The 12868-nt window shown below is 47.3% G+C and overlaps 1 protein-coding gene across 3 annotated transcripts; it reads right to left on the bottom strand.

The window, feature by feature from the left end:
* Positions 1–5338: 5338 nt before the first annotated feature.
* On the bottom strand, positions 5339–12603 carry LOC123112928 (enoyl-CoA hydratase 2, peroxisomal; the record flags this gene model as incomplete). Of its 3 annotated transcripts, none has more annotated exon segments than XM_044534035.1 (12): positions 5339–5583; positions 8091–8174; positions 8281–8454; positions 8899–8969; positions 9304–9454; positions 9534–9606; positions 10299–10338; positions 10813–10885; positions 11118–11194; positions 12209–12314; positions 12397–12419; positions 12506–12603. In XM_044534035.1, coding segments are annotated over 12 exon segments (1016 nt in total), but the record flags the coding sequence as incomplete, so codon positions are not given.
* Between the last annotated feature and the right edge of the window lie 265 nt (positions 12604–12868).

The following is a 12868-nucleotide window of genomic DNA, read 5'->3' as shown; positions in this document are numbered from 1 at the left end:
GACAACACTGCTCGCACGGAACCCTGATATGGGAGGGCATGAAAATTTGGATTAGTTGAGATTTTAGTATGATTTGATAGAATTGAATGTAGGGAGTGGTTTTGTGAAATACCAATTTGCTTTACATTATTCCAAGTTACTGTATTTGTTTTGGTTATTATTTTTTGTGTCATCGATTGGGATTAAAAGAAACAGGAAACCAAATGGAGGAGCGGGGTGAAGAGGGAAAAAACAAGAGAGGAGGTGAGGGAACCTATCAACTCCCCTTTAATACTCCATCTGTTTATTTTCTCCCCGCATATAAAATTTGTCTAAAGTTAAACTTCGTGAACTTTGACCAAATTTATGTTGAAAAAAATATCGACATCTACAACATTAAATTTATATGATACGAAAATTAAATGAATTCTATGATGCACCCAATAGTATTAATTTGGTATTGTGAATGTTGATATGTTTTCCGTATAAATAAGCTTTATGAAGTTTGACTTTAGACGAATCTTATATGTGAAGTAAAGCAACAGAGGGAGTAATATTGGAGATAGAGATAGAGATAGAGATACGGATAGAGATGGGTTTGACGCGCCTGGCTATAAATACTCTAATAGTAGAGATAGAGATACAAATAGAGATAGAGATACTTTGTAAAGGCAGATTGTAGCTTTACCAAATACCAATAAGAAATAAAACTATAATTTTCCTGCAAAAGAAATTGATACACTCGTAGGCACTCGAGCAGGCAAGGACAAAGGAAGGGCAAAAAAAAAAAAAAGGGCACGGCAGGTTAACGTTAACCACGCGGCCAGCATCATGAACGAAGGTGATGTGCCACAGTCCCTCGCATCGCATGAAGGAAGGGAACAGGATGGGGGAAGAAGGCTCCATTCCGTTTCCATTGAGCGGGTGAGGACCACCACGTCAGCCGGCATCAGTTATTACGGCATGAATTATCTGGCTGCTCGCGCCTCGAAATTCGCGGCTTGTAACAGCGGGTGGGCCCTCCCGCGCGTGACCGAGATGCCTGGGCCCGCCTGTCTGTCGGCTTCATTGATTGATTGACTGGTGTCCGTGGAAAGCTTGACCGCTTAGTTGACCCGCGTCTCCTTTTTTATTTCTTCCGTCCAAGGGGTAAGTGTAGTATAAACCCGCCTCGTATGCCCGGGCAGGCCACCCGGTCACTACCTGAACAAGATTTTTTTTGACCCAGATAGGCTCCTTAAACGGCCCTCAAATGTACGGGCTAACCGGCACCCCCATATCCAGCCCAAATATGAGACAGATATGGGGGCGTCCGAGCACGCCCGTCACGTCGGTCTGACGGCGAGGTCCCACAAAAAAACGTCCAGAAACCCGGCGGTCCGACGGCTGCCGCGTCCGTCGCTGCGGTGTGAACGCCGCGTGGCGCCGCTCTGGCTCACCGCACAAGACCAAATCCGGCTATTTAAGCCGGACGTCGTCCCACCATCCTAACCCATCCACCTCCTCCCTCTCCATGTCGCTAGTCCGATCGAGCCCATCCACCTCGTGCCTCTCCTGCTCCGGCGCCCTGCCCACGGTCGGACGTTGCACCCACGCTCCGGCACTCCGCCATGGTCCGGAGCAAGATGACGTACTTCGCCTTCCTGACGCCGCAGCGCTGTTACGAGATCCAGCAGGAGATCCGGGCGAGGCAAGCCGCAGGCGCCGCCAGCATCGCTGACGGCTTGCCTCCGGACTCGACGGAGCCAGAGGGGGAGGAGGAGCCGGGTTTCCAGAGGAGGAGGAGATGGCTTCGATGGAGGTGAAGGAGGCAGAAGAGCCGGGCGAGTAGCTGCCGGCCTTCAACATGGAGCAGGCGGAGGCGAAGTTCGCCGTCGCCCAATCCGACGAGATGGCCGAGCAGCAGGCCTTCCTGGAGTCCATCTAGGATGAGGTCTATGTGTAGGTCAACTGGGCGTTCCTTCGGCGGGAGCAGGCGAAGTCCGACGTGCTCTTTGCCGAACTCGACACGGAGATAGAGGCGGAAGAGGCTGGAGTGGAGCAGCCGGAGAAGCCGGAGCTGGGCATGGAAATCGCCGTGATCTCCGACGAGGAGTAGCTAGGATCGATGTAGCTATGTTTCCTTTTGCATGCCTTTGTCCGTCTCCTCTGTTTTTCTTTTCTTTTTACTTCCGTCGAAGGAGTGGAGTATGACTATAGGCCTAGTGGACCCAGCAACGCAGCCCACTGGATCTTGCGACTCTTCTTCACTGCTGTCGTCTTCTCTTCCTTGGAGCTTCATCTTCAGGAACGTAAAAAAACAATATGTGTCACGGGCCCTGAAAATATCGTGTTAGCACTCCGCCTGATGATTGCAGCCTGCTCGCGTTTGTTTAGGGCATCTCCAGTCGTTCGCCCCCCAGGACGCACAAAAATCGTCCCCTGGGGCGAGCCGGCGAGACACTCGGCGCTGGGGGCGGTTTTTCGCCCAGTCGCCGCCCCCAGCTCGCCCCCAGGCGCCGAAATTGGCCCACTTTGCAGCCCAATTTCGGCGAATAAACGGCCCATATGGGCGAGAATAGGCCCATATTCGGCGTGGTTTCGCCCTGTCTCGGCATTCAATTATCAACATAATTATTCTTTATCACATATTTCATCGCAGAAAAATCAAATACTTCAACAAAATAGTACAACAACAAATAGTTGAATACAAATTATATAGTTCAACAAATAAAAACTCGTATTTCATCACGGGCGTCCCCCTTGAGCCTCCATAGGTGCTCAATCAGATCTTTCTTCAGTTGATGATGCACCTGTGGGTCTCGGATCTCTTGACGCATACTGAGATAGGCAGTCCAAGTTGCCGGTAGCTGGTGATCAACTTCGGCTAGAGGACCCTGCCTTTAGTATGGTTCAGTGTCAAACACTGGGTCTTCTTGCTCGCTCTCGATGATCATGTTGTGCAAAATGACACAGCAAGTAATGATCTCCCACATTTGATCTTTCGACCAGGTCTGAGCGGGGTACCGAACAACAACGAATCGAGATTGGAGCACACCAAATGCCTGCTCGACATCCTTTCTGCAAGCCTCCTGAACCTTCGCAAACCAGGCGTTCTTGCCTCCTGGCACAGGGTTTGAGATCGTCTTCACAAATGTCGACCATCTCGGATAGATGCCGTCATCTAGATAGTACCCCTTATTGTATTGGTGCCCATTGATCTCGAAGTTCACAGGAGGAGAATGGCCCTCAACGAGCTTGGCAAAAACAGGAGAGCACTGCAACACGTTGATGTCATTGTGAGTTCCTGGCATACCAAAGAAGGAGTGCCAAATCCAGAGGTCCTGTGTGGCTACCGCCTCAAGCACCACACTACAACCGCCTTTGGCGCCTTTGTACATCCCCTGCCAACCAAATGGGCAGTTCTTCCATTTCCAATGCATGCAGTCGATGCTTCCAAGCATCCCAGGAAATCCTCTTGCTGCATTCTGGGCTAGGATCCGAGCAGTGTCTTCTGCATTGGGTTCTCTCAAGTATTGTGGCCCAAACACTGCCACCACTGCCCGACAGAACTTGTAGAAACACTCTATGCTGGTGGACTCGGCCATGCGCCCATAGTCGTCGATTGAATCACTGGGAGCTCCATATGCAAGCATCCTCATCGCTGTCGTGCACTTCTAGATGGAGGTGAATCCAAGAGCGCCAGTGCAATCCATCTTGCACTTGAAGTAGTTGTCGAACTCCCGGATGGAATTCACAATCCTGAGGAAGAGCTTTCGACTCATCCGATAACGGCGCCGAAATGTTCTCTCGCCATGAAGTGGAGCATCGGCGAAGTAGTCGGAGTAGAGCATGCAGTAGCCTTGCAGACGATGCCGGTTCTTTGCTTTCACCCGCCTCGGCGCCGAGCCACCTCGACGCGGCTTTTCACTGCTCGCCAGCAGCTGGGCGAGGGCGGCGAGCACCATCAGATGCTCTTCTTCCTGGACGTCGGCCGCGGCTTCCTCCTCCAGCAGCGCGGCGAGCTCTTCCTCCTCATCGGAGTCCATCGCCGAGTCAGTCAAAACGCCGAACACCTTGCGCTCGGTGGGCGTGTACCCGCCGTTAAACCGCGCCTCCGCGGCCGGAAACGGCGGCCGATAGCGCCTAGTGCTGCGGGAGGGGCTGCCGCGGCGAAGCGCTGCTATTTTCCGGCGGGGAATGGCTATCTAGCGGAGTAGGCCGGCGGCCGTCGCCGGGATATAGCTAGTGGTGGCCGAGGGCGCGGGGGGTGCGAGGCGAGTCGGGGAAGAAAAACTTGACTTTTCCCCTGTCTGTGTGGGCCAGGCGTGCTTTTCACTAGCGCCGGAGCCCCCAACGGCTCCCCCGCGCGCCGGGTTCGGCCTGTGACCGCCGGGCGAAAAAAAGGTACGGACCGGCGATTTTCGGCGTTCTGAGGGCGCGACTGGGCCGTTTTTTCGGCACCGCCGCGAAAAAATCGTCTGGAAAGGCCTTCTTGGGGGCGCGGCTGGAGATGCCCTTAGTCGGCAGGCTCTCTCCCACCCTCTTGTCCACGGGACGCACTGATGATGAGCCGATTTCTGAAGCTTATGTTATACAGTACACTAGTACTCCTACTACTACAAGGTAGAGTACGTACGGCGTGGGGACAGGCATGCATCATTGCGAGAGCCGCGCGCGCGCCCACCACCGCTACCGCTACGTACTCGTGCCCTTTCACGTGCGCTTCGGCATACGCATGCATACAATTCACGTGACGGCCCTGTTTGGATACTCTAACACAGTTAGAGTTAGAGTTATTTTCTAACCTAGTCTAACCCAAATAAGCACCTCTCTACCGGGATAGTTGGGTTAGATGAAACTAACCCACTCTAACCCTCCCTGTTTGGATACTTTTGGGTTATTTGAGCCCCCAACTAACCCAAACTAGCTCTAACTCCATGATCCAAACAGGGCCAATACAAGACGGATCGATCCTGGAATCTTCGACATGGCGAGACGTACCGTGGGCATAGCCAGCCATATCCATGGACCAACGATCGACAATGGAACGTTGAGCCGGGCGATGATGATGATATGTATGTGTAGGAAGCTGGTGGTAGTGGTACGTAGCGCTAGCTGGCTGTAGCTAGGACAAGTACTGTGTCCGAGTATACACGTACGTTTGTCCCCCGCCCAAAACCCGCTGCCTTGCAATTGCATCATTTATTTTCACTCTCTCATCTTTATTTTATTTTTGGTAGAGGAGAGGACTCCGGAACAGTAGTACTAACGACTTTGTCGGGCAACCACCGCTCTACCCTCTATATATGCATGTGGGATGTGGCCTCTACCCAACCACACTCTGTTCACTGACCAGTGTTGTGGAACGCCGATTTTGTCGCTGGGATGCATGAGCAGATGCACATGCAACTTTCATTTTATTTAGACTGAACTGGTCACAATGTGTGATATATGATACAGAGACGTGCCAGCCGGCCTGCTCCACCGCCGTCGCTCGGTCTCCGGCCGTTCATTGCCCCGAGACCGCTGCTTCTTCTTCTTCTTCTTCTTCTTCCTTGGCGCGACGGCCCCTACTCCTACAGCCGGCCTCCTCCATTTTCTGCATCCGAAGACCTGCCATGCCTACACGGGATTAGCAAAGGGACCCTCCTCTTCTACATGGTGAATGAAATAAGCATCTCTTTATAACATTATTATGCAATTCATATGATACCGGCGGATTAGTGAATGAATAATCTACTGTCATGCAAAGTGCAACATCTCGATCACATGTGATGTTGCTGGTGTGTGGTGTAGTGGGGAGTGGGCTGCTGGTGGGTGCTATTTCTGGCGGCGACATGTAGGTGCTATATATGCACACACGCACACCTGGCCTGCTTGTACTCTAGTACTACCTTGATAGAAGCAAAATAAATTATTTTTGCGTCTAAACAATAAAGCAAAAGATGTGTAAACATGGAAGCTAATAAGACCGGCAGCTATAGCTATAGCTACTAGTGCCCGGTCACTGTTCGGCAACACAAAGGGTGGTGGTAGTACTAGCTAGTTAAGCTAGCTTCCTCTTCTTTTGAGAGGGATGGGGATTGGTGTGGATGATGAGCCCTTTTTTCAGTTTACCTTTTCCATTATATATATTTGCATTGCAAAATGAAAACAAGGAAAAGCTATTGTGATGCGCCAAAAAAGAATGTGGTACTGTCCGGTAGGTGCCTCGATCAGATGGGATCCAAGAAAGCAGGAATGATTAGCAGGACAAGGACCCCGAGCTAAGCTCCACTGGCTGGAGTTGGCTAATGGAACTGCATTATTTGCAGAGGCTCTTTGATTCGTAGGAAAAGCGGAGGAAAATCAGGGACATAATTTATTTTATTTTCTTCCTCTGATTGCAATATTCAGGTTTTGTCTCAAAAGAACGAAAAAAAAGTAGAGGCTGGTCTCAGTTTCATAGAAAGAAACACCAACTTCACAATTTATTTGGACCTATTTATGGACAATTCCCATAAAAGGAAGTATGGACTATGCCAGGCGTAGCGAATAGAAATGCATGTGGTTTGACTTTGATCGAACCTGTTTTTTTTTGGCTTCATGCGTTTTCTCTTGTTTCTTTAGGGGGTTCGTGCGTTCTCTCTTAACCGTGTGAACTTAGTCATGTGCGTAACAACTAAAGCAGTATCATATTTTGCGCATGCATGTAGCTACCAATTCTTTTTATGTTTTTTAAGAAGCGTGCGAAAGCAAGAAAAACCATGAGCATGCTCGGAAGTCGGAACGGCTAGAAGCAAATATTTTCCAAATGAGACCTAACTTGGCATGACGAAGGTTGCGCTACTATACATACTCTCATGGGTGGACTGAATTTGACGATGGATCGATGCATATTTGACATGTGCCGGTGCCGGGCAAACGCTGGTGTGTGCTCGCATTTTGACCAATTTGTTACGCACCTCACAAGTCGCCGTTCTATTTGTATGAAATCATGGAGGATATGTATTATATACTTCCTTCGTCCCATAACCATAATGTAAGAGTGTTTTTGACACTAGGAGGGAGTATGTATTACGGCACCTTTGATAAGTACTAGTACTACTATCAAGAGTGACCTAAATGCTTTTAGTAGGAAGAGTTTATTATTCCGTTTGCGGAAGTGAGAGCGAGCGTGGAGCCGGCGGACCATACTTATGCGTGTGTCTGCTCATCGTCGTCACGACCGCAAAGGCGCCGGAGGATCCAGGCAGGCAGGCAGGCAGAGCTAGTGTTGCCTTGCGCCAACTCGAGATAAAAGCTTCAAAGGCATCACGATCCTCACACGCACGTAGGAGACCGTGCCCGCCCACGGTGCTCTACGCTTCGATCGGGGTTCAGGTTCATCAGATTCTCTCTCGCTCGCTGGCTTCCCCTTTTGCTTTTGCTCCGGCTTTTCTTTCCCCTGCCCTTCCGTTCCGTTCCACCGCCGGATCAATATTCCCTCGCTGAAAACACCGTCAACTGAACCGTAGAGATTCCGGTGCGCCACGATTGCTTCTTGGTCTTCCGTCATGAAACTAATTATTAAGAGCGGGCAGTGCAGCTACCTACGTAGTACTCCCTCCGTCCGGAAATACTTGTCGTCGGAGAAATGGATGAAAATGAGTGTATCTAGGACTAAATTGTGTCTAGATATATCCATTCATCCGACAAGTATTTTCGGACGGAGGGAGTACGTTAAGAAATATAAGATCGTTTAGATCACTATTTCTTTAAGAGGGAGTACTCTACAAGCGCGACCCGTTCTATTCTGCGCGTCTCGAAGCCGCAAGTTTCAGAGGGAGAGACAAAAAAAGGAAATTTGGTATTTTTACCTTCCTCGTGGATATAGTTTGTGCACTTGCCAGAATCCATGAATTTTGCAAAAAAAAAAGAAAAAAAAGAAAAATGAAATGCTCGAACTCTTTTTTCCGTAAAACGTTCCGATTTCATGTTAGTTTCATGAACAGAACAAAAAAAAAGTACTAATACGAATTTATCGTCTGCACAACCGTGTCATCTCTTAGGAGTATATATAGTTTACAACGGAAACCATCCTCTTTTCAGACCACCACAGTTAACTAATAAGAGCACCGATTAAAAAGTATGATCCTCACAGCACTTACAATGATGAGGGGATGTGTTTGAGCAGCACGTATCCGGAAAGCACGGCGCGGTCACGCTCTTTCGCCTTGGTCTGGTACTGCACCCTGCACAAGCCAATCATTCCATCCAATTCCATGGGTTTGTTTGTCGAGAACATCAGCGGCTAGGCTATTACAGAATTCGACCAACTGGTGCTAGAGCAACATTTACCTCTGGCCGTCGACCCACATCTCGGTGACCAGCGTCTCGCCGGGGTAGACGTGCAGCAGAAACCGGCCAAAGATGTTTCGCACCGCCGCAGGGTCCCCGTGGCAGAACGACTTGATGACCGCCCGGGCCGCGAACCCCAGGGTGCAGAGGCCGTGCAGTATCGGACGGGTGAACCTGCGGCGGTTATCATCAGATTCAGAAGATAACCAGAGCTTCAAACAGGGGAAGCTGGGCCCATGTAAAAGAGGATCTTGCAGTATGTACGCATCGAATTGAGAAGGCTTTTGTTGGATCATGTGAACATGAAAGCGCAGGAAAATTTACCGGGGTATGGACTCCAATCCTAACCAACTCAAAATGAGAAGGACGTGGCCGTTCTGCTAGCTACCGTTAGTTTTCATTCGCACAGGAACATTGTTCGCCTATTCTTCAGGGAAGAAAAAGCATTGTTTTGACTTTCGAGTGAACATTACTCTTTAGGTCCTTCATCTATGGCTGGTTAGTACCCCTAAAACATATTTTTGCTAGAAACTCCAATGCAATATCTAGCTCAAATACTTGCTCGATGTCAGCATTCAAAAATAACAGCATAAGAGTGATCAAGTTGAGGTGACATACCCTGCAACCTGTGCAACCATAGGGTCTGAATGCAAAGGATTATAATCACCAGATAACCTGTATAAGAGTGCCTGGATTGAAAATCACAAGGAATCAGGCTGACAGAACAATTGCATGTCAATAAAATGAGAAACTGATTTCTTCTGAAGAAAGAAATTCAGCCTTCTTGGCCAATAAGGTAGAATTCTGGACTCATAAACGATTGGGCGAGCAAAAAGACAACATAGTTCTTGGGATTATTAGTGTAAGATGAGCAGTTGAGCACATAATTCATAAAACAACACATGCATAGCTACAACTTACATGGTTATCAAATTTTCTCCAACATACAAGCTGCACCTTATTACCAACAACGACGAGTAATTGAACAAACAAATAAAACAACAAGCAGAATGAGTAGCATGCCTGGGATTGTTGCGTCTGGTCTTCATACACCGCAGAAGGTGTGGAATTTGGAATAGAAATGCGAGAAATCTGGTTGGCAGGATAAGTCGTATACGAGTATGGCCGGGAAGAGTCGGAAAATCCTCCAGCGCCACGCAAGAAAATAGTACTCCTGCATTAACATAATCGTTTCTTTGTAATTTTACAGAAAGAACACTGGAAGACTTGAATCTTATAGCAATATAACAGACCTGTTCATACATAACACTTCGCCAGAATCTTTGAGACTGGTGGTAGTTTCGATCTCGAGAATAGTTGCTTTCCCTGCACATTAAAATAGTGCCTCAATAAAATGATTCTCAAATTTGAGTATAATATGTCAAGGGCGGTTTTGTATTGCTCCAAACAAGTGGTCAGAGGATTTGAAGGATGTTAATGATGGTCACTCGAAATTTCACAACAATTGGATGGCACTTTGACTAAACAATCCTGCAGTAGTGGATGGACACTGACAACTGAGGGACAAAATGGAAAGGTGATCTTGATACTAGCATAGGATGAAATGTACCAGGGATGAGATTGTTATTCAACAGAGCACTTATTCCTACAATAGTGGAATCTACAACCATGGAGTTGATGGTTCAATAGAGCATGATAAGTTACATGTGCGGAGCTCCACAGGAAGGACTCGGCACGTTATGCTTCACTATTTCTGAGAATATGTTGTGCATTTGTCACACTCGGTGTACTTAAGAAAAGCTGCAGCACTTTTATTTTTTCAAGATTGTAAAGGCATTGGTCTGCAACTGAAACAAAATGTTGGAAGATGCTATGTAAGAAATTTGTCCTAGTTCCACCAACTGTAAGATCATTCAGTATAGCAATAGCATGGATCAAAGCAATGATAAACTAACAAAAACAGGGAAACATGTAATAATAATTTTCAGAATGAAAAGGTAAGGAGCACAAATTATCGAGTATGTATGCACCATGGAATGATCAACCATTTATTGTACCTTTGTCATGCAAACCAGCTACCTTAACCTTGTTTACAACCTGAAGAGAAAAAACAACAGGCAATTGTTTCCATGAGTGTGCGCCAGATATGAAGGCTCTGAAGAAAATCTAATAACTTAAAAGAAATCTTCAGTACGTAGTACCAGTATACAAATAGTTTTTCCAATAATGCTGGATTAATTAACATTTAACAAGCAAAGGGAATATGTTCTCTCTTTTAATTTAGAGAACAACCTGAACAGCTATATTATCATCAAGTCACGACTAACATGCACGCACATGCAAGTCAACTAGAAGAGCTTAATTATCAGTGGAGTTCTTTTAGCATGTTTATATGTATCCATGCAGAAAAAACAATTTGGCGATGCAGTTACTAGGAATTGTTGAAGCCACTTGTAGACAAGAACAAGTGGATAAAATGCATGGTCAATCAGTCTGCGCCTATCTCATGCATAGTCTCCAAGCACAAGGATGTTACAATAAAACATCTGAGAACGATGGTAAGCTACTTACACTGGCACATGAAGGAATTGGCTTGTAGATCTCTATGTATTGTTGACCGTGCAATAGAAGGCTTGCATCGAAGCTGGAAAACAGAAAACAAGACCAAGAAGAAATGTGCAAATTATATATGTATGTTAACATATTTGAGCTGCTTAAAATAATATGTATGTTAACATATTTGAGCTGCTTAAATTCTAACAGAGAAAACCTAAAGAACTGAAAACAGGACCAAGAAGAAATGTGCAAATTAGGGGAAGTTTGCAAATATACATAATAAAAAGAAAGTAAATCTCAAAACAACATGTCAGTCTTACTGAATGCCAGGCACATTAATAATTCCACGCCCATTGCTGTTCTTGTTAGGAAATAAAGACACAAAGGTAGGAATCGCCTGCAATTTAATTGAAGAACAAAATTGTAAGTTCATTCACAATTCATGGATGAAATGTGAACAAGATGCCGACGCAACTATACAATAGACGAGAACCAGATGAACTCACTGAATGAAACATAATTCCTTAGTACAGTTGCTTTGGGTTTCTGAGCTATATAACTAGCTTAATTTCGTTCTCTAGTCATTCGCAGGCACCAAATGTTTTTTATTACCCAAAAAAAAACTAAATGATGTCTAACAATTACTCCCTCGGTCCCTCCATTCCGAATTAATTGAAGTTCTAGCTTTGTGCAAAGTCAAACTTCTCTATATTTGACAGTCTGAAGGAAAATATGCTAATACGTAAAATATTGAATACACACTATACGAATCGAAAATATATTTATGATGGAACTAACTTGGTGTTGTATATTTTGATATATTTTTATAGACTTGGTCAAAGTTGAAGAAGTTTGACTTAGCACAACATTAGAACTTCAATTAATTTGGAACAAAGGGAGTATATTTTTACTGGATTGCTAGTCCCAGGACGAAAATAAAATTGACAAAGGTCAGCAATGACATCAGCTCGTGAACATTGAAGCTCCTGGTTCATCTAATTTACTTACTAGGGGTGACTTGATGACATCAAAGTCAACATAAGACCTGAATGAGTTGTCCAGTCATCAGTAATTAAGTAAGGTCCAGCCGCGGACTAATCTCAAGCCTAAGCTCACAAGATAACAGTTCAAATCAACCGGAATTCAGTAAACCTGGAGTATGGATTGACGACTTTCAACTGGTACAGAAAGTGAAAGGATAGTTTGCATCAATGCCTCCTTGCTTTAACCATTAGCTATATCATGGACGCTGGTACAGTACAGTTGTACAAGATAATGCACGCGTTTGTATCCCCAAAATATCAATTTCACAGCCGAATCGGTACGACTGGGGCATCGCAACTGGCAGCCATCAATTCGCGCAGAAACAAGAGGGGATCGGACCGGGGGAGGGAGGGAAGGGGCGGGGGACCTTGATGTGGCGCTGGCCGTCCCTGTGGTGCACGAGGTGGAGCTCCTTGTCGTCGACGGCGTCCGCGCCGCAGGCCCCCACGCCGAGCGCGTACAGCGCCACGTCCCTGCAGGGCGCACGGAGACGGCGTGAGCGACAGGATCAACCAACCGGGAGAGCCGTTCCGTGGAGGTAAAGTCCGCACGCACCTCTCGTCGTAGGCGAAGGAGGCCTGCGCGGATCGGCAGAGAAGAGTGAGGCGGAGGAGGCGGAAGGGGGAGAGGGGCCGCGCGCGGGCGGGTGGGTTAGTTGGTTTACCTCGGGGAACTTGTATGCGAGCGCGACGTCGGGGTCGACGGACGCGGCGGGCCTCCCGTTCGTCGCCATGGCCGCCGTCGAGATGCGCTCCGCTGTGTTTGTCGCCGGGGTAGCGGTGATTGAAATAGGAGGGGGAGGAGAGTGGTGGCGTGAAGGATGAAGCGACAGGAGAGGGGAGAGAGATGGGTCAAGGAAGACGGAGCCGCCGGCGACCGGTACGTGTCAGTTGTCACAGTGACCACGCGGGGACAGCGCGACACAGCACATGGTTTACCTGGGCAGATAGGCAGCAGCCGGTCTAAACTTGACTTCCAAATATTGACAAGATATAAACTATACCCCCTCTCCATTCAAAATATAAGA

Source organism: Triticum aestivum, chromosome 5B (genome assembly GCF_018294505.1).
Source record: "Triticum aestivum cultivar Chinese Spring chromosome 5B, IWGSC CS RefSeq v2.1, whole genome shotgun sequence".
In the NCBI taxonomy this organism is placed as follows: domain Eukaryota; kingdom Viridiplantae; phylum Streptophyta; class Magnoliopsida; order Poales; family Poaceae; genus Triticum; species Triticum aestivum.
Note: the sequence above shows the minus strand (reverse complement) of the source record. Positions and strands in the feature narration are given on the sequence as shown.